The 22119-nt window shown below is 35.8% G+C and overlaps 1 protein-coding gene across 1 annotated transcript; it reads right to left on the bottom strand.

The window, feature by feature from the left end:
- Positions 1-18842: 18842 nt before the first annotated feature.
- On the bottom strand, positions 18843-21662 carry LOC108452234 (squamosa promoter-binding-like protein 7). Its single transcript, XM_017750004.2, has 3 exons — positions 20828-21662; positions 20287-20405; positions 18843-19434 (listed from the first exon to the last, which is right to left on the bottom strand). Exons 1-3 carry the CDS (start codon positions 21325-21327, stop codon positions 19001-19003), a joined length of 1053 nt encoding a protein of 350 aa, XP_017605493.1. The 5' UTR covers positions 21328-21662; the 3' UTR covers positions 18843-19000.
- Between the last annotated feature and the right edge of the window lie 457 nt (positions 21663-22119).

Raw genomic sequence — 22119 nt, 5'->3', positions numbered from 1 at the left:
CTTGATGTATTCTAAGATATCATGAAACCATGGCTGTCCATCTGCTCTTTTTCAATGCTGAAACAATGTACAGGGACTTCATATATGCTCATTTGAAGAGGCATTATTTCTGTTTCTCTGTTTGCTTTAAACATTGAAGCCAAAGTGGCCAGGGCATCAGCTAACTGGTTTTCTTCTCGTGGGAAGTAATTAAAAGTTATTTCTTTGAATTCTTTAATCAACCCTGCCACGAGATCACTGTATTTGACTAATTTTGAATCCCTCACTTCCCAATCTCCTCGAATTTGATAAATCACCAATGCTGAGTCTCCGTATACCTCTAAAGTTTGGATGTTTCGTTCAATTGCTGCACGAAGTCCTATGATACAGGCCTCATATTCCACTATGTTATTGATCTGTAAGAAATTCAACTCGCAATCGAGCGGATAATGGTTTCCTTCTGGTGATACTAAGACTGCTCTAATCCCATGCCCCAATGCATTTGATGCACCATCAAAGCTCATCTTCCATGACTTTTCTTTTGATGACTCACATTCTTTTTCTGTAAGGCACATCAAGTCTTCATCTGGGAAATAAAATCTCAATGGCTTGTATTCTTCCGTTGTTCGAGTTGCTAAGAAGTCAGCTATTACGCTCCCTTTTATCGAATTTTGGCTCATATAGACGATATCATATTCTGATAATAAGATCTGCCATCGTGCCATTCTTCCTGAGAGTGCAGGTGATTCCATCATGTACTTTATTGGGTCCAACTTTGAAATTAGCCATGTCGTATGATACAGCATATATTGCCTGAGTCTCTGAGCTACCCAAACCAGAGCGCAACAGTATTTTTCTATGGACGAATACTTTGCCTCATATTCAGTGGACTTTTTGCTGAGTTTTCTTTCTTTCCGGACTCGTCATTTTGCCCCAGTACGCAACCCATTGAATTCTCGAACACAGTCAAATATAATATCAATGGTCTTCCCGGCATTGGTGGTACTAGCACTGGAGGACTAGACAAATACTGTTTTATCTTGTTAAAATCCACTTGGCACTCCTCGTTCCATTCTCCGGGATTATCTTTTCGAAGGATCCGAAAGATTGGGTCGCATTGGTTGGTAAGTTGAGCGATAAATCGGGCGATGTAGTTTAATCTCCCTAAAAATCCTCTGACTTCCTTTTGCGTGTGCGGAGGTGGTAACTCTTGAATGGCTTTTATTTTATCTGGATCATCTTCAATGCCTCTCTCGCTGACAATAAAGCCAAGCAATTTTCCTGAGGTAGCCCCAAATGTACATTTGGCCGGATTGAGCTTTAGCTGGAACTTTCTCAGTCTGTCGAACAACTTCTTCAGGTTCTTACATACTCTTCTTCCCCTCGGGATTTAGCAATCATATCGTTGACATAGACCTCTATTTCTTTATGCATCATGTCATGGAATAACGTCACCATAGCCCTCTGATATGTTGCCCCAGCATTCTTTAACCCAAATGGCATCACCTTGTAGCAGAATGTTCCTCACATTGTTACGAAGGTAGTTTTCTCCATATCCTCAGGGGCCATCTTGATCTGATTATACCCCGAGAATCCATACATGAAAGAAAACAATGAATGTTTTGCTGTGTTATCCACCAACGTATCAATGTGTGGTAAGGGAAAATTATCTTTGGGACTTACTTGATTCAGGTCACGATAATCCATGCACATTCGTACTTTGCCGTCTTTCTTTGCTACCGGAACTATGTTGGCCACCCACTCTGGATATTTGGAGGCTTGTAAGAAGCCAGCATCAAATTGCTTCTTGACTTCCTCTTTTATTTTCAACAACATCTTAGGTCTCATCCGTCTTAGCTTTTGTTGAATGGGTTTGCATTCTGGCCTTAATGGGAGTTTATGGACCACTAAATCTTCATCCAGCCCTGGCATGTCCTAATATGACCATGCGAATACATCTTTGTACTCACGGAGCAAAGCAATCAAATTATGCTTGGTGCCCCCTGAAATAGAGGTCCCAATCTTCACTTCTTGCTTCCTTTCTTCAGTTCCCAAGTTTATTCTTTCAACAGATTCTTGATGAGGCAAAATCTGTTTATCCTCTTGTTCTAGCATTCATAGCAAGTCAGGAGACGAGACATAGTCTTCAGCATTTTCTTCGGCTTCGAATTCTCCTAAACAAACAGCCTTCTCAAAATCAATTTCAGGACTCGTAACGGGTTTGTTCATGCAATTGATATCTGAGCACCTGAAAGTTGAATGGAAAAGGAAACTATAGAGGGGCATCTAAGTATTGAAACCAACAAACATAATGTTATGGTATGGCATGAGGCAAATGTAAAGATAGGCTATGAAATGATTATGGAATTAGTGATAATGCGAAAAATTATGACAAAATGCATCTTCATTGATATTCATTTAAATGATAAAGAGCGAATGCAAGCTCTTACAAAAGAATTCTATTATATCTAAGGACATAATAGAATGTTAACGTTTGAGCATTACTCTGAAGACTTATAAACTACAAGAAGATCCTCGGCAGTCCAATTGTTCAACATGAAACCCAGGGGACAATGGCGTATCTTTGAGACGTCTTTACTCGAGTCAGCTCCTTTGTCAATGACATTTATACTGATATTCTGAAAACCCTCTTCGATCATTAACATTATGCTTTGTGCACTATACTGCCCTGGGTATATCATTCCCGCAGACGTAAATGTTCTTGACAAAGGAGGGAATTCCATGGGCTCCCATTCTAGTACTCGACCTAATGTTCTTGCGATCCTTCTTTCCTGATCTTTCTTCCACTGCTTTCTTCTTTAACGCATGTTCGACTGGAACCCTAAACCGTATCGAACCTTGTGGTGTACTGGATTTAGAGCCCTGACTATTCCTTACAGATATCTCCCTAAACCTCTTCTCGCTCTAGCTCCCCTTCCTACAGTCAACTTGACACCCATCAACATCATATATGTAGGGACTCACTTCTAGAGGGATCTCAAACTTCCCCATGACTTCACACCTTGTCCCATCGAATGCCCTTACCGTGGAATGACAGGGACTTAAATAGGACAAATCTATCGGAATTCTGGAAAGTGTGGTCAAAAGCATGACGTTGAGTGCCGACCCATTATCGATGAGCACGTTCGGTATTATGTAGCCCTTGCAGTGAGTCGTAATATGCAGTGCTTTCACTGAGCCTCTACCATTGGGTGGTATTTCATCATCACTAAAAGAGATGAAATTATCCGCATTCAAGTTGTTCACCCATCTGTCAAGCTTCTCCACGGATATATTGTTTGCCACATAAGCTTGATTTAACACTTTCAGCAAAGCGTTCCGGTGTGGTTCTGAATTTAACAGCAGGGATAAAACCGAGATTCATGCTGGTTGCTTATTCAATTGTTCCACCACATTGTATTTACTGTGCTTGATAAATTTCAAGAACTCCTGTGCTTCCTCTTCATCCACGGGCTTTTTAGTCTCTTGCACGGGGGGAATTTCTTGCTCGACTTCGGCCTCATGCATCACTCCTTTCCCTTTTTGCTTCCAGTCACTGTTCTTCTTCACTGGTTCGACCTCTTTCGAATAACATCTTCCACTTTAGGTAAAATGACCTACCTCTCCTACATCTCCAATTATGGCTTTGAGTTTTTCATCTTCAGGTGTGACGATATTGACGTCGTATTTCCATGGTACAGCTTTGTCGTCTTTGTACGGGAAAAGAGACGGTACTTCGATTATCATTTTTGGTTTCACCGGCTCTTTCGTCGCGTCGTAATAATTTACTAATGGTCGATTAGCGCTATAAGGAAGACCTGATGATTGGCTGTCAGAGGCGCACATTTCTCTTTCGTTGGCCTCTTCCCTCTTGTTAAGGACCTTGATTTCCTTATTATCCATCTGGTCTTGAAGCAACCTTTTAAAATCCTTACATGACTGAATATCATGTCCTACAATTCCATGGAAATTGCAAAAACTTTGATCTTCTTCTCCAAATATTCTATCGGGGCGACAAAGAAATCCTTTCTTAACCAGTACCTCTCAGATTTTCTGCAGAGGTGTCCTTATTTCTGAAACACATCTTCTAACTTTCCATTCATCCTCTTTCCCCACTGTGCTCACATTTCCTTCGGTATGGTTAGGGAACGGGTTCCCAGTTGCATTACTGGCACTATCGAACCGTAGGATACCCGCGTCAATGAGTCCTTGAACTCTCCTCTTAAAGGCTAGGCAATTCTCCATGGAATGCCCCTGGTTCCCCGCGTGGTATGCACAACTAGCGTTTGGATCGTACCATTTTGGGTATGGAGGTTTAAGGGGTGCCATGTAATGGGGAGAAATTAGCTATTTCTCCAAAAGTTTTGGGTATAATTCCCCATAAGAGACAGGGATGAGAGTAAATTGCGGTCTCTCGGAATTAGGCCTTGCTGGTCTTGGTTCATTTCTGGGCTGGCTTTGAGAGAGTACCGTGTTTTGTGGGAATGTGGTGACGAGTTTTTGGTTGTTCGTGGCGTATACGGGGTAGGAAGGATGTGGTGCTTGGTAGTAAGGGGTTTGAGGGGGATAATAGAAATTTGGAGGAGGATAATTTCGAGGTCAGGGTTGGTTTGAATATGGATTAGGGGTATAACGGCTTCCCATTCCCACCATATGGGCTTCTAGTTCTTTCTTCTTCATAGGCGCTACTCTTCTTGAATTTTCTTGACCTTCCATTTTATCGCTCTTGGCGGTATTCTCTATAAGCTCACCGGATATTACAATATCCGCAAAGTCCTTCGTGGCACTTCCCACTAATTTGTCATAAAACGGTGCTTTCAAAGTATTGATGAAGAGAACGGTTATCTCCGTTTTTTTTAGTGGGGGTTCTACTTGGGCTGAGACGTCCCTCCATCTCTGCGCATACTGTCTAAAAGTTTCTGACGGCTTTTTCTCCATCATTTGCAAAGTCATCTGGTCTGGCACCATATCCGATACATGCTTGTATTGCTCACAGAATGCTGATGCCAAGTCCTTCCAGGATCGGATCTTTTCCCTACTAAACTGGTTATACCACAGAAGAGCTGATCCTACTAGACTATCTTGAAAGCAATGTATGAGTAGTTTATCTTTGTTCATGTAACCCGTCATTTTTCGGCAAAACATTACAAGATGCGCTTTTGGACATCTTGTCCCATCGTACTTTTTAAAATCAGGCACCTTGAAATTCGGAGGCAGAACCAGATCGGGCACCAAGCTGAGTTCTTTGGCGCTCAATGCAGAGAAGGCTTCAGTACCTTCTATCACCTTGAACCTTTCTTCCAAGCTCCTATATTTGTCCTGAACATCATGATCATTCATTTTCAACCTAGCTATCTCTGCTGGATCGTCCAAATCTGGAACAAGTGGATTAGCAGGACTAGCTCCTGGGTTTGATACGAATACTCCTTGCCCTATGTGAGCAGGTGGCACCGCTCGTTGCTCCACGTCTATGGGTTCCCCTTGGGTGTACCCTCTTTGTGTTGCGTGGGCATGCGGCGGAGTGAATCCTGGGGCATAGAGCGGATCTTGACTGTGATTAACTCTTGACCGAGGTTCCTCGACGTCATGGCCCTGCATGGGCCCCTTTCTTTTAACTAAAGCTGACATCATTTCCATCATTTTGGCCATTTGGTCCCTTTGTTCGAGTGATTCTTCTCGAGATCTCACCATTAAATCTCTTGTCTCTTGCTGCGACTTGGCCAACTGCTCTTGTAATTCCCTCTGAAGTCTTTTCATCATTTCAATTCTTTCATTGAATTCAGCCTCCATTGCCCTAGCTTGTCGACGCGTTCTATACGAATGACGTGGTTCCAGTCTCGTGGTATTACAACTAGGAATTGTATGTTTTAACCTCAGCGAACGATTATGGGATATGCAATGAATGAATAAATGAATGAATGCATAAATGTCAAATGAATGTTAATCATGAAAGAAATGCAAGAAGTTGGTGTTGATTTCAAGATAGCCCCTATTTTAGGCATTATATTCATCAAAAGAGTTCATTACAAAATATTTTATCGTTTTCGATTCAGCTATTACACAAACTTCCTAGCTATATCGCCGTATTTCTTTACTCGCGCTAAGAACTCTGATATATTTGATCTTTGACTTGGAGGGAATTGGCAAATGAGAATTTCAGCTTCTTCTGATAATTGCACCACATGCATGGCTACCCCACGAACTTCATTGATCAAATAGCTAAGTTGCATTTCTTTTTCTTGGAGGCCCTCTTCGTAAGCACGAACGTCTCTATCATACTGACTATCTTTTTCTTCCAAAGCCTTCAAAAGAGTATCTAGCTGTTGTTGACGATCTTGCAGCATACCTTCTAACTCTCTTATCTTTTCTTTTAGTTCTTGACGTTTAGATCGACTAGTCATTACCTCGGCAGACACAGCTTCATATTCGGCGTTCTTCTTCCTCAATTCTATCATAGCCCACGCAGCCTTTTCTTCCTCTTTCTTCGCTTTTCCTTTCCAAAATTCTATCCCGCCTTTAATGTTACTTATCTCTTCTTTCCATTCTACCGACGACTTGCCCAGCCTACTATTTTTTATTGTGTCTCTTAACTTTTTATTTTCCAGATGGAGGTCCCTTAAGTCATTTCTCGCGACTTCAACTTCTTTTTGCACTTTCTCGGTTCTGGATTTTTCAATCTGAACGTCGATCTTCAATTGGTAGTTTTCCTCTTGAAGAGCACTAAGGTCCCGAGACATCTTGGCATTTTCTAGTTCAAATTCTTGTCTTGCCATTTCTAGCTCAGACGGCATTTCCTCCGAGAAAAGATTCTGGACGGTATAGTTTATTAACGAGATTTGCTGACTGTTCACCCGTTGCTTTCTCCATATGTCGTAATCTTGGGTGAGAGTGTCATCATATAAAGCTAATTCCATGAGATGAATTCTTTTCCAAGACTTTGCGATAGCTCGAACCCTCTTCCTATATCCCTCGCCCGCAAAAGCAAACTCAGACTGTGCTAATCCTCCAGTGGCAGGTATGAATTGTCGCGAAGAAAATTGCCTTTGGACCATTAATGGAGAATATCCAACTCCTCCCCATAACCCGGGTAGTGGCACCCAATCTTGATCTCCGACCTTGTATAGCAGAATTGACGGGCATATCCACGGGGCTCTCCAAGTTACGTCATCAGCACGAAGATTCTGAAAGACTGAGACCCAGTGTTGTTCAGTGACCTCCTTCGGCCATTCTTTCTTAAGATAAGCTTCTAACGGGGAGAATGTTTTAGAAAACATATGGAATGGTGTGTGCTCTACTTTCCAGAAGTGGCTCAAAATCCAAACATTGAGTAACTGCGTGTATCCAATAAAACAACCTTCCCCTTTCTTCCTACAGCTACTTATTGATCTGAAGGTTTCGGCCAGGATAATTGGGACGGGGTTGATTCCTTGTTTTAACCTTTCGAAGAAATCTACCACCACAACTTCTATGTGTCCAAGGACCTTCAGGAAGATGATCAAACCGTAAATGGCCAGAGCGAATAGATTTACCCTTTTCAACATGTCGGGATGGTTCAGAACCAAGTCTCGTAGGGAAGACCATGGAATGCAAATGGTTTCATTCTTCTTCTTTATCTGTTTTTCGGCCCACACGTCAGTCATGTCTGTCAATCTCACTAACTTTTTCTTGAAGGTCATTGGCTTAGGTTCTTTCACATATATCTTATAAGGTTGTACGTTTTCGACACGAAGCGAAGCAGCATACTCTTCTATAGTCGAGGTCATGTCTACCTGACTGAAAGTAAAACATTGGTAGGCCGGATCCCAAAATCTGACCATGGCTTGGATCAATCATTCGCTCACGTTGACGAGAATCAAGTTGGCTATGTCCCCATATCTTTCAAAGTGAAGATACCCCTAGTGTCCAAGTCCCACCGATTCCAAACCCGAACCAAATCTTCAAGGTTATTCGGCGAACATTCACGCCACGTGTTTCGGGCAAATTGGCAATACATCCTCCACTAGACTATCCCTCTTTCTTTCGAGTATTTAGAGACCGATCTCAACCGAGGCATTCCTCTCAGTTGTTTGTATAATTGACTCTTCCATTAGAAACCCGTTTTTTGGCAACCGATCTCTAGTCAACACCTTCCTAATATAATGCCTATAATGCATGATAGAAAAAAAAAATAAGGCAAAGACAAACAACCTTGATTAGTAATTAAGTATAGGAAGAAAAACATGGAAAATTTAACAAATCGAACTACCCCAATCTAATATATTAAACAGACCCAGTCCCCTTGTATAGAAAGTGAAGATACAAAAGATAAGAGGCGTTCCTCCCGTGCACTTATTTTGGTGACTACTAAACGGACGGAGGTTTGGCATGGCTCTAGTTAAATGACTCGTACGGTTCACTATATGCGGTTTTGGTTCTAGATAGGTACTCGAATTGTCCGTACTGTCATCTGCTAAGATTAGTACGACGCTTCAGTCATAGCCCATCACAGGCTCACGAGTTCAATTTGAGGGGTTACATTTACTTATGTCTATGCGGAGGGACAAGTTAACTCACGAAAGCATAAGTCATATGTAACCCGAAAGTATTCACTAGCCAGTACGGAGGGACGAGTTAACTCACGAAGGCATAGCGTTTACTTTCACTTAAACGGACGAGGCCCGGGTAGAGAGCTCATGTTATGCAAAATGCAAGTGCACGGTGTGTGGGAGAAACTCACAAACATTTACGTTTTATTTAAAAAACTAGACCAAAACTAAAACTATAAAAATTTAAAGCTGAATAACAATCGGATAAAACAAGTTGGGAGAATATATACAACACTTAAAAAAACCAATTTTGGGATCACGACTAAATATTAATTCGAACAAGGAATTTTGAAAATTTTGATAACACGCGTTTAAGTGACTCGACTCTCAAAACCGACTTCCCAAAGGAGTCGCCGGTATGTGACGTAAAATTTCTTCTTTTGGTCACTAATTGAGGCGATTTATTGGAAATTTAAAAACCGACTTTCGATTTTATTAAAAAAGGGAGTTGCCATCGATCCTTTTTCCTAGGTGTGATCGGACACCTAATAAATCCTCTTTTTCGAAAGAAAATTTATTTTTTAAACAAAAAGAAGGCCGAGTTTAGGTCTACTTTTAAAGCCAGAGAAAAAAATAGGGTTCAGGAGTCGGTTACGCACGAGGAAGGTATTAGCACCCTCGCGACGTCCAAAATTGGTATCTTATTAAACTTGTGTTGTCTTGATTTTCAAAAGTACAAATTCAATCGACATTTACTCGTGATCCAATTGAAAAATGAGAGTTTTAGTTTTCGATTTTTAGAAAGGGTGTCCTGCTTTTAACACGAGTAGATGAATTTCACCCAACATAGCGATGAAATCGATGGCTTAATGTTAAATCGGTACATTGCCTTATTTTGAAATTAATTAAAACATGAGAAAAAATATTCCTAAAGTGAGAAATTAAAAATAGATAAACGATACAAAAAAAGATATCATTAATGAAAAATATTAACATGGAATACTAGAATATTAGAATAACAATAATAATGATATTTACAAAATAAAAATAAAAACAAATCATGTACTAATAATAAAATAGGAAAAAATTGATATATTTGGTAATAATAATATAAAATAATAATATGTACATAAAAATACATATATATATATATATGCATATAATAAATATATGTAATAATAATAATAATAATATCTACAATAAAAGAAAATATTAGGAAAGCGTACATAAAAATATATACATAAAAAATTTTTACAACAATAATATAAAATAATGATATGTACAAAATATATATATATGTACATAATATAGTTATAAAATATATATATTAAATTGAATAGGTAAATAATAATAAAAGGGTAAGAATATACGAAGCCCCAATGTTATGGATTCTTGAAATTAATCTCTTTTCTTCTCGGGCTGTTGAAATGGGCCTTTATTGGTGATCTTCACGGATCGATTGTCATAAATAGAGTCGAGTTGACCCGACCATTTTAAAATTTAATATTTTTATTATTGTAGTTTTTAGACCAATTTTTGTTTAGCCCAATTACAAATAAAATCTACATAAAAGATACAAAATCCAAATTACTTCAACCCAACACAAACCAACCTCAGCCCACTAACTTAATAATCCAGCACAACCAACCCAACCCACTAACTTAACATATCACCCAACCCACTAATTAACCCAAACTAAATTTAACCCATCAAACCTTGCATAAACCAACCCATTAACTAAAATATTTCTTTCTTTTTTAATACTAAACCCCCCCAAAACAAACAAGTTCCAGCAGCAAACAAAGAAAATCCAAACTTCAAGCTGCCTATTCTCCCTCTCCTTCCACCGTGCGCGTCACCAGCAGCCACCGTATGCACCACATGAAATCAGGCTACGGGTAGTTGAGGTTTGGGTTTTGGGGTGGCTGATAATCGATTGGCTCAAGTATTTAGAGTGGGTTTCGGTTTGGGAGCTTGGTTGTGGTGTTAATGGTGGTTAGTCCTTGGTTGCTTGCCGGATATTGGAGTTTTTTCTTGCTTAGATTGTTGAATGTTCCTTTTTTGTTGTTTTTTTTTTGCTGGAAAATTTTTTGGCTGAATTTTTTTTTTGCTCTTTTTTCTCAAATGGGAGAATCCTCCTCTTTTTTGTGTGGTTTTTTTTTATTTCTCCCATTTTGATTGTTTTTATGCTATTTGCGGTAGTGGGTGAAGAAGGAGCACCACCCATGTTTGTAGCCCTGAAAATTTGGGAAGTCGTACCCCAAATCACGAATCATCTCAAGGACCAAATCAAAATGCAACAAAACTTCATGGCTAAATGTAATTTTAGAAAATTTAGGGTTAAAATGCAATTTAAGGAAAGTTTAGGGGTCTAAGTGAAATTTAAAGAAAGTTTAAGGGTCAAAATTAAATTTGGGAAAAGTTTGGGGGTAAAAATGCAATTTTTATTTTTTAAAAATTTTTTTATTTTTATTTTTTTAAAATTTTGAAAATTAAACAACAAACTCTAGTCAGACAAAAATTTAGTGTTTACAGCTACCGCAGCCAAACTTTCGGCCTTTCGGTATTTTGGCTTTTCGGCATTTCGGCTTTTCGGCTTTTTCCGATCTACTTGTGTGTGCAGTGTATGTACACACTTGGTAAGCAAGCGTGCTGTGATTCCCTTAGTCACCAACCTACAAATGATATCACCCTTCCATTAATCGTATGCTTAATACATATTTTACCCAAAAAAATTGAAAACTCACCTTAACCTTACATTGAACACTAATCCCTAATAGCTTTACCTTGATCACGTACTCTTTAAATCTGCATTAATCTTGCTCATTAAAACCAAATACTAAGGGACTAGCATCCAACATAATTCATCCCATTATCTCACTTAAAATCATTCGGCCAACCTTAGTCAATAAGAGAGGAATAGTTACCAAAACCGCAAAACACCTAAGGAGCAATTCGGCAGAGAGTTAAAGCCCGAGATCCGATACTTATTTCCTACCAAAGCTGATTAGAAAGAGTGAGGGAAGAACAGCGTAATAGATTCTTAGCAAAACCGATTATGAGAACAAAGCACTTACACTAGGCTTGACCGATTAGAAAGGGCACTGATGGCACCAAGAGTATTCGGCCAAGAAAGTTTATGCCCTTGCTATTTGTATGGGAAAAGAGAGTTATTCGGCTTTAAGAGACTTAAAAAAATGAATCAAAAACCTGAGTAGAAGAGGAATAGAAAATAGGCACAAGAAGAGAAAGAAAGAAGCAAGGGTTTTCGGCTTTTTGGATCTTGAAGAGAAAAAGGTTTCCGGTAATAGGGTGACAAAGATTTCGGCATTAGCCTGGCAACCTAGCATTCAGAACCTATTTATAGCCCCTATAGTTCGAATTCCTCACGGTTAAATTCCCATTTCGACTCCATCACTTCCTCTTTCTCATCTCCTCATTTTTCTCCCTAATAACTCCCCAATCTATTTCCTAACTTTTCTCTTCTGAACACTCCCCTTAGAGTCCATCTTCACACCACTTCCAACCTTCTAGAAAGCCCAAAATTAAACTCCTAAAAATACTAAGCTAGGATTTGAACCTTGGATCCCTTGCTAGCCACTAACGTCACCTCCCTACACCCTAAGTGGCGTCACTTAGCCACTCCTCCACAAGGCCTTTTTGATGCCATTTTCCCCTATCTTTATTTAAAAGCCCAACTACTCCCAACCCTGATTCCTTTAATAATTAAATTAAAATTCCTCCACTACAAAACTCGAACCCAGAACTTCTCTAACATACACACTTCAAATTCCTTAAACCCTTAAAGCCAACATGTCATGTGTCATTTTCTTGCTCACTTAAAAATTTTATGAGACCCAAATCCCAAAGCCCAATTCATCTAGGCCCAAAATTCAGGGCGTTACAATTTTCTATCTAGTAAAAGTATCATGAAGACCTTTGTATTATGAGCCGAATTGTATTTTAGCTATTCTACTCAAAAAAATAAGCTAATTAGTCTTTATATGTTAGATCAAAGAGTAAATTGGTCATTTTTTTAAAAATTTCATTCATTTCTATTGTTAAAAACTCGTCCCTGTACATTAGCATAAGGTACACGTTGCACGTCACACGTCACACGTCACTATTTGGTTATTCCATTAGCCATACCAGTTTTTAGCAGTATAAATTGATAAAATTTTTAACAAAAAATCCAATTTATTCTTTGATTTAACACACAAAGACTAATTTTTTTCATTTTTTAAGTAAAAATATAAAATACAATCTAATTCCTGATACAAAACCTCCATACTACTTTTACTTTCGTCATTACCAAAAATCATGAACATAAATAATTCACTCTCCCATCCTATAATTGTTGCATTTTTGACATATACCAATTACTTTCCTTTACCCAATGTGTATTTTAAAAAAAGAAATTATTTTACTTTTATAGACAAAAAAGATGATAAAGAGCTAAGTGTATAATAAGTTTATAAATCTTTTCTGTTGAAAAGAAAAGCCTTAAAAATAGCTGGCAGTGTGGGCACCCCCAAATAATTTGTTCATTGGACAAAGAGAAGAAAATGCCAAGAATATATCAAAATATTGGGTAAACTACACTTAAAGTTATTAAATTATTAGTTAATTTATGTTTTGATCATTTAACTTCAAAATGTTACAAAATGATCACTAAATTATTTAAAAGTTTTCATTTAAGTCACTAGGTTGTTAAAATTGTTGTTGTATGACCTTATCCATTTGTATTACCTGCACCAACCAAAAGCACTCTTTCCCCTTCTCTTCTACAATTTATTTTTTTCATGAAACAGCTTTAAATGTCACAAATTTGCTAACCAAAATCTAAATAGTTTTCTTTTTTAATCTCCGATTCTGATTATTAGATAGGCTTGGATCTAAAATATTTTTTTAACATATATTTATATATGTATATTTATATATATGTTTATATTTATATTTCTTTTGGATAAAAGGTTGAAAGCAACGTTTCACATACTGCTTCTTGCAAGGAGTGCAGCAAATCCCTTAGCTCCCCATTCTCCATCTTTGTAGGGTCCCTAAACACTTCTAATTTTCCATCTTTTATTATTATGGTCCCTGCCATTGGCCCTACCCCTTTCTCTGCCAAAATACCTAAGCCTTCGGCCATGGCCACCTACTGTTAAATAATGTTAATGGAGGATGGAAAAGTAAGGGAATCCAATCCAATCATACTAGTGGGAAAACATTTTGTCTAGGGGAGATTGAAATTTTTATAAGAAAGCTTTGAAGTATGGTTTCTTGAAAGTTGACAAATCCCTCAACGGGTTGCTATTGTCCTTGAATCGAGTCAAAATTTTATCTCTCCACTCTATCGAAAACCAGACCTAAAAGTAGGTTTCACAAAACAAAAACACCGTATTGGATCAGGCGATACATGATGCACGACCACCTACCAAGGAAATGGTGAACCCTACCAATTGCACAATGCCTATTTCCTCTTGATAGGTGATCGTGCATCATGTATCGCCTGATCCAATAAGGTGTTGTCACTCTATGAACCCTATTTTCGACTTGAGCTCTCGACAAGGTAAGGAGATAAAACTCCAACTCAATTCGAGGATAATACCAATGGATTTGTCATCTTTGAACGAACGACACTTCAAAAAATTTTTGAAAAGAGTCGACCTCCCATCAATGTATTTCAATTTGTAAAAAATTGCAGATATTTTTATTAAATTTAGAACTTATAATTAGATAATTGCAACCATTTCCTTAGTAGGTGATTGTACATCATGCACAGCCTAGTCTGACAGGGCGTTTTCGCTCTGTGAATCTCGCTTTCGACTCGTGCTCTAAATAAAGACCGGAGGTAAAATATTGACTTGAGTCAAAGACAATACCAACTTATTAAGAAATCTATCAATTTCAACAAACAACACTTCATATACTTTTCCAAAAAAAATCCACCTCCCATCAATGCATTTCAATTCCTGCGGAAAATTAAAGAAATTTTATTAAATTTCAAAATTGGAATTAAATAATTGTTTTGTTGGATTAAGTAAATAAAAATATTTGATATATATGGGTATATAAATGCATACATTGCATTGCAGTTCATGTGAAAAGGCAAGAGGTGGGTGGGTGGGGGAGGGCTCAACTGATTTGGCGTGATATGGATTTCCAGAGTTTCACGTGCAGTGCACGTGATGATTGGTACTTGGTTGCTGAAGCGATCGTCCTTTGTGGGGACTTTACCAGCAGTATATCTCTGTATTAGGAGCCATTGGGATTTAGTTGCTTGGCTACCTTCACCATGTCAGTCCCAATCAGGTCACAAAGCTGATTATATATATGCACATATATACATACATATATTGTTAGTTGGAGGGTTACTTTCTATTTTCAAGGAACGGAATATAAAATATATATAATTATTTATAGTCCTCTTTAATCTTTAAATAGAAATATTAATACATTTAAGTATATTTATCTTCTTTTATATTAACAATAATACCGATACCAAATAATAATAATAATATCAATCCAAATAAAATTCAGTCTTAACCATACATTTCTTTGCTAAAGAAGGGCAGGGTATTATTAATGGTTGAGATATAAGTCATCAATCCCTTTGAAATCTGTCTGTCCGAAATCGAGTATATATGTTCATCTAATTTAATATAAGCAGACAAAAAGTTTATGATACCATTTCTAGGAAATATGTTAGGAAAGAGACAACACTCTCATTTGTCTTTCATTTTTATGATATATATTACACTGGCTGATGCACTTATGAGGTGATGGGCTGAGCTTGTGGACGACGCTCTTCAAAAATGAGACATCGAGTTGAGCCGAGCTAAGTCAAGTTTTGGCAAACCATGTTAAGAGATGTCATAGTTTATGTTATAAAACGCTCTTTGATGCTTAAGTCAGTATAAATGTGATTTAAAGATAGAAATTAAAAGCAAGGATATTTGCTTTAAAGATGTTAAAATGAATAATAAATTTTTAGGGTTAAAATATAATTTTATCATTATAATAGTTTATAATTTCTTAAATTCTGAAGGGACTATATGGACCATTGGGGGAGGCAAGGCTACTGCGTACCCTTTGTCTAGACGCTTGGCTAAGAGATTAAGAATAAGAGATCAAAGTGTAATTTTATCATTATATTAATCTATAATTTTTTAAAATTTAAAAAGAACTATATGGAGAATTTACCACTGAGAAGGTTTTTTTATAGGAGAGGCCATTGCTTACCAATTTGATATTATTTTTATTATCGTTTTAAATAATTGCATATATCAAATGTTTTCAAAAGAAATATAAATATGCACATATGATAGGATGTCATTATTCATAAGTAGAAGTGTTCATAAATCAAAATGGTTGAGTTTATTTTTGGTATCAATGTCATACTTAGTTGTTCAAATTTAACTCAACCTTAAATTTTACCTAATCTATCCATGTTTATAAATGATTAATCCATACTTGTTTAGACTCATTTATATTATTTTTATTAGTTTTAAAAATATTACTATTTTCGTTTAACATTTAGTAATTATATATATATATATATCTTTTATTACTATCATATGAATTTTCTTTTATTAAATTTCCAAATGCAAATAGCTTTATATATATATATATATATATATATATATATATATATATATATATATTTACTATATAATATAATAAGTATATAAATTTTATATCACATTAAATAAATGAAAATTTAACACATTATAATATGAAATTAGGTCAAGTTGAGCTTAACTCGGGTTCTAAATATCGAAGCTCAATCATGACCCATATTTTAAAGGGTTTAAGTTTTTACCTAAACTTATTTTTTGAGCCTAATATTTTTTTAACTATTTTACACTTTAATTACCACCAAGCTTTAAAAGAAGTCTCTCCACTTATAGCAATCATGATTCATATTCCAAAACCCTTTCAAATTTCAAGTGGAACCTTAAGGTTTGACCGAATAGTCCAATCTTAAGTCAACGTTAGATTATTAGATTAATTAGATTTTTTTTTTGTTAAATTATCTAATTCAAAGTCAACAAAATGTTTTATAATAAAAAAGGCATAATGTTAAATTTAATCCTCAACATTTGTATCTTTTGTGAATTTGATTCTTATTATTTTTCTAAGCTAAATTTGACTGTTAACCTCCTAAAAAGAGTCAAATTGTTATTTTTAACAAAAATACAAACTAAAACACTGATTTTTTTATCAATGTTGGTGTGGAAGTCCACTTATACTCCATGCTTACATAGCACTATTTGTCTCATATGTCATATCAACAAATAATTTAAAATTTATACAAGTATTCAAAACCTAAAAAAATTCAAAATTCAAAAACAATTATAAAAAGTTCATAAAAGATCAAAAAAGAATTAGCATAAAGTACATGTGGATTGTCATGTATAAAATTTAACGTTTTAATCCATATTTCTATTAAAAAAACAATTCGACCCTTTTTAAAAGGTTGATGGCCAACTTTATCTCAAAAAAAGAAATAAGAACCAAATTGACAAAATATATAAACGTGGGCTAAATTTGACATCATGTAAAGAAAAATCGAAATAAAAGCTTAAACCATACTTGTGGAATCAAAATATGTGACAGCACTTGAACTAGATTTGCTCATGGGTCGAGCCTATGCAAAGTATTTGGACCACTTTTCCAAGCCCAGGCCCGGCCTAGCCCAAAAAATGAGTTTACTTTTTTGTCCCAAGTAGGCCCGATTTAAGAAAAGTGAACTTGGGTCCAACCCGGTTCACTCATATTTGATTTTTTAAGATTAATTTTTATTTAAAATTAATTTTTAATAATATAATACACTAAATGCACTAAAAATGCTAAAATAAAAGTTTTCTAACACGTTAAAAATATTTATATTAAAAATACTACCATAAATATAATAAATATTTTATTATATTAAAAACACAAATAAATATTGTAAATATTTTATTGTATTAAATATAAATTTTGAAATTTTATATTTTGGGTTGGGTTTTTAGTTGGGTAAGTTATTTTTAGGTATTGAACAATGAGTTTAATTGTTATTGGATTAGTGATTTAATATAAATATAAATATATATAATTATTATTTAACATATATAATTAATATAATATTTTTATAACATAATATTTGGGCTGAGCTCAGGCCAAAAAATCTTGCTCAATGTCCAGCCTATATAAAAAATGAACCTTAAATTTTACCCAAGCCTATTTTTCAAGCCTCGTATTTTGTTCAAACCCCTCCACTTTTCGAGTGCACCTTCGAGCTTGAACGGACAATCCGACTTATAAACAGATTTAATTTTATTTGACAATATATCAAATCCTAACTATATATATATATATATATTAAATTTGGAATTATAACCAGGTATAGTGAAATTAAAATTGAAAGTTTTGAAAGCGATATAGAAGAGGAAAGAGTGGTCACACAAGAATGAAAGAGAGAGAAGGAAAATTAATTGTACGCCTGTTGGTGTGTGGATTTTCACTTTACACGCAATGGAAACACACATATTTCTAAAATTATGGCTTGGGCTCTAAGGAACTTTCTCACATGAAAATAACCCCTCACTTGAATCCATCATAGACAGAGCTGTAAATTGATAATGCCCACATCATCTTCCACCTTCACTTTATTATAGTTGTATTCCTGTAGAGCTCTTGGGAAGTGTAGGGTTCTCTAGATCTCTTAGGCAGGGGTCAAGCTAGACCCGGCCCTCCAAACAAGTTAATTTAATAGTAAAATTATATTTCAGCTCCCTCCTGAAATTTAAAATACAATTATACATATTTCAAAAATAAAAAAGTTGATAGTTTAATCCCTTGAAAATTACAAAATTTTACATTAATACACTGACAGAATTACATTTTTAGCTCTATTAAAAAGCAATATTTTGAATTTGTCCCTGCTCTTAGGTTCTCCTTTACCCGTACTTGAGGGAGTATTTATAAAGGAAAGAGTCTCGTTCATTAAATTGCATAATCTATGGATGCCTACTCAATGCGATGGACTGATAGATGTTCTGTAAGTCCCTTCTCAATATATCTTCTGCAGATTATATGGGTTTGCTAAGTATCACAAGATGCTTAGGCAAGACCGTGGGGTCAAGCTTGAAGCTATGTGTTGACAAGTTCCTACAGTAATTAAATACTCTACAAGGGGGTTTAAGACGAAGGTATAACAAGTACATACATCTGACATGTATTGGTGGGTGCGGTTGATTTGGCTCATTGATAAGGGCTCAATCACTTGCATTTGTGGTCCAAGCAAACTAATGTGGCTTACCTATATAAAATATGGCCTAAAAGAAAGGTCAACAATTAACAAACAATCACTTGGCATTTATGGTTCAGTGACAACATTTGAGAACTTTATGTTACAAAGAACAAAGTGGTGACAAATTGTTCTTCAATCAAACTATGAATGGATAATTATACAGTGCCAACAATCAATAATGAAATGAGAATAATAGTTGGAACTATCCATGTGTTCCTTGCAGGGAATGCCACAACTCCGAACACTCTTCTTCCTCTTCCTTAGTTTTTCCCCTCACCGACAACATTCCAAACGCCGTGTTCGATGCTTGCATGAGATCTAATGTGACTTGACCACCGGTTTCCGGGAACGGAAAGTCCCAACCATGAGGGTCAAGCATTGAGTGATGCTGAACTAATATAGGATTGGACCCTGCAGGCTGGGGCTCACCTATATAGTGCCAGTCTCGCTCGAGTACGAGCTGCCGTGCGAGGACAGCAGCACGGTTTTCCACAATCAGCTCACGCAAGGCGGCACTAGATCTTGTGGAGAGATTAGACGGGGAGATCCAAGAATCAACCTTGGATGACAGAAGAGAGAGAGCACGTCCTGTTGGCGACGATACATACGGAAAACTCCCAGTCATCGGTTTATTATCTGTTTGACAACATACTAAATACATAAGATTATCATACGCTTGAACTGCCCTAGGGAATACACTGGTGTACGCATACATAACATGTTGTGCCACTCCTATGATGCTATACATGCTATATATATATATGCACTATAGACCATGGCCTATTCAAATTTCAAACTACAAGGGATTCAACTGTGACCAGCTGAATAAAGTGAAACCTCATCCAAATCAAATGGCAAAGATGGATCACAAAGTATCGACAAAAACATAAAAACAAGCATACCCTTTTTGTCTCAATTGCAAAAAAAAATTATTCCCGTACATATTACATTTATAAAGTTTAAATCTACATTTTTGAAAAAGTAAATTACATTTTTTAGTCACTCAAATATGAAAAATTATAAAATAATTACTCAATTAATAATAAATTTTTTTATCACCTAATTATAAAAATTACATAATAATTATTTAACTATTCAATTTTATCTTTTAATAACTAATTCACTAACATGAAAACACTCAAAAATTTTAAAATAATTAAATAACTATAAAAAGATAAAATTTTATAAGTCACTATTTTATAATTTTTCACAGTTAAATAATAAATAAATAAAAATCATACATACTTTTCACGAGACATAAAACAAATTGCATCTTGGAAATGAAAGATTAATATCGGGTAACGCTGTCTAAAGGACTTGTATTAAAATAATACACAACAAGAAGGTGACATGTAAAACATGCAGCCAAAAGTAACATTAATATATAATTCCTTTATTAAAATGGGGTTTAGCTAATAAAAAAACCCTTTTAAAATTAACAATTGAATAAAAAAATACCATTAGTACAAAGGAATAGAAAAAGTATACCACGAGCAAAGTTCCTGGTAGCAGAATCTTGAGAGGTTTTTCTTCTACGCTCATTATGACCTGCTAATCTCCTTCTGCAACTCCTCTTAGAGTCGTCAAATTCTGACACTAAATGAAACCTATGCCCCCAAAATTTGAGCAATGCATATAAGCATGCAGTAAGAAAGATGGAGATGTATACAAGCATGCAATAAAGCAGATGGAGACTACAAAGAAAAATAAAATATTTCACCAAAAATATATATAATTATTAAATTATAGATAACAGGCCTTAATTGATTAGACCAAATAGTAAATTACTGTTAAAAATTTTATTTTTTTATTGTTAAATAGTAATGTAATTACAGAAATATCACATTATATGTCACATACACCTCAATAAAAATGAACAAATTAAATGTTACACGTTATATTTTGCTTTCTTAGCATAACCCAACCTGACGATGCACGATGAACAGTTAGAAATACTTGAAATTTTTAACTGAGGGATGAAAATGCAAACTAAAAAAAGGAGTGGAGATTAATTAAAAAGTGACCATACCTGCTACACTGCTGACAAAAGCGTTGCTCTAACCCTAACACCACCACCTTGGGTGCTTTAGAGTGTGTTTCACAAACTTTATGTCTCCGGTGATAGTCTTTAGCGTTGACTAGTGTAACATTACACCCTTCAACTTGACACCTCGGTCCCGTCGACGAAGAAGGTCCACCTCCTTCGCCGCTAAGATTATCATAATAGGGTTTACCTTTCTTTCCAATACCGGCGGAGTGACGATTGTTGTTCAGATCTGTTGAACCCTCAAAGTAATGTCTCTTCCCAAGCTTCAAACAAACAAGATGAGGATCTGCCGATTGGTGAATACGACTCGACCCATCGCCGGCGTAAAGAGAGTATCGTTGTTGTTGTTGGTGCGGGTGGTTCAGCGCGTGAGACTCAGTGAGCGTGGTCTCGAAGTTGAAACTGTTGGTGGTTGCATTGTTGGGGTTATACTTATTACCAGTTTGGCTTCGGTTCCCCATGAACATATCATCATGTTCCATAATCTTTGTCTCTCCTTTTTTTTTCACTCCCTGTTACAGCAGCCACCAGTATTCGTATATATATAACTATATTATCAAATATTTATTACAGCTTTGCCATAATATATATATATTTTTTTTGCCTGTTTTGTGTAAGCAAAGAGGACTGATACTTTTACATAGAAAAAAGTATTTTTTTTTCAAAAAAAAGACACAGCTTTAAAGAGACAGTAGAAGAGAAAATGAATGAAAGATTGGTTTTTTATTTTTAGTTATTTGTAGTGTACTACTACTAATCCAATGGGGAGTTATCGGGAGCTGGAGACAGATAAAAGCTGCAAATTTGACAGAAAGTGATTGAGAGAGAGAGAGGGGATGGATGCCCCAAGTGAAGGGCAAAGTGGCACGTGAGTGCGAGAGTGTTGCACGTGTGAACTAGATTGAAGGTTAAATAATGGTCCATTCGATTAAATTAAATTAAATTAGTATTAATTGAATCAATTGAATTGTATATTTTTTAACTGTTAATTGAACTAAATTTTTTCAAAAAATTAACTGAACAGAAATATTTCAATTGACTTTTAGTTAAAACAAGTATAAAACATATAAAAATACATTGATAATGATCATTTGTCTTGAAAGTTAACCGAAATTTTAAGTCTTGAAACACTATATAATTATTAAGTTCAGTTAAATTAATTAATTACCCTTTTGAACCGAATTAATCGATAATCAAAATTTCAGATAACCATTAACCGACCTCTGACCAAACTAAGTTTAGCCACTAATCGATTAACAAAATTAAATCGATTG

Source organism: Gossypium arboreum, chromosome 12, assembly GCF_025698485.1.
Source record: "Gossypium arboreum isolate Shixiya-1 chromosome 12, ASM2569848v2, whole genome shotgun sequence".
Classification (NCBI taxonomy): Eukaryota; Viridiplantae; Streptophyta; class Magnoliopsida; order Malvales; family Malvaceae; genus Gossypium; species Gossypium arboreum.
Note: the sequence above shows the minus strand (reverse complement) of the source record. Positions and strands in the feature narration are given on the sequence as shown.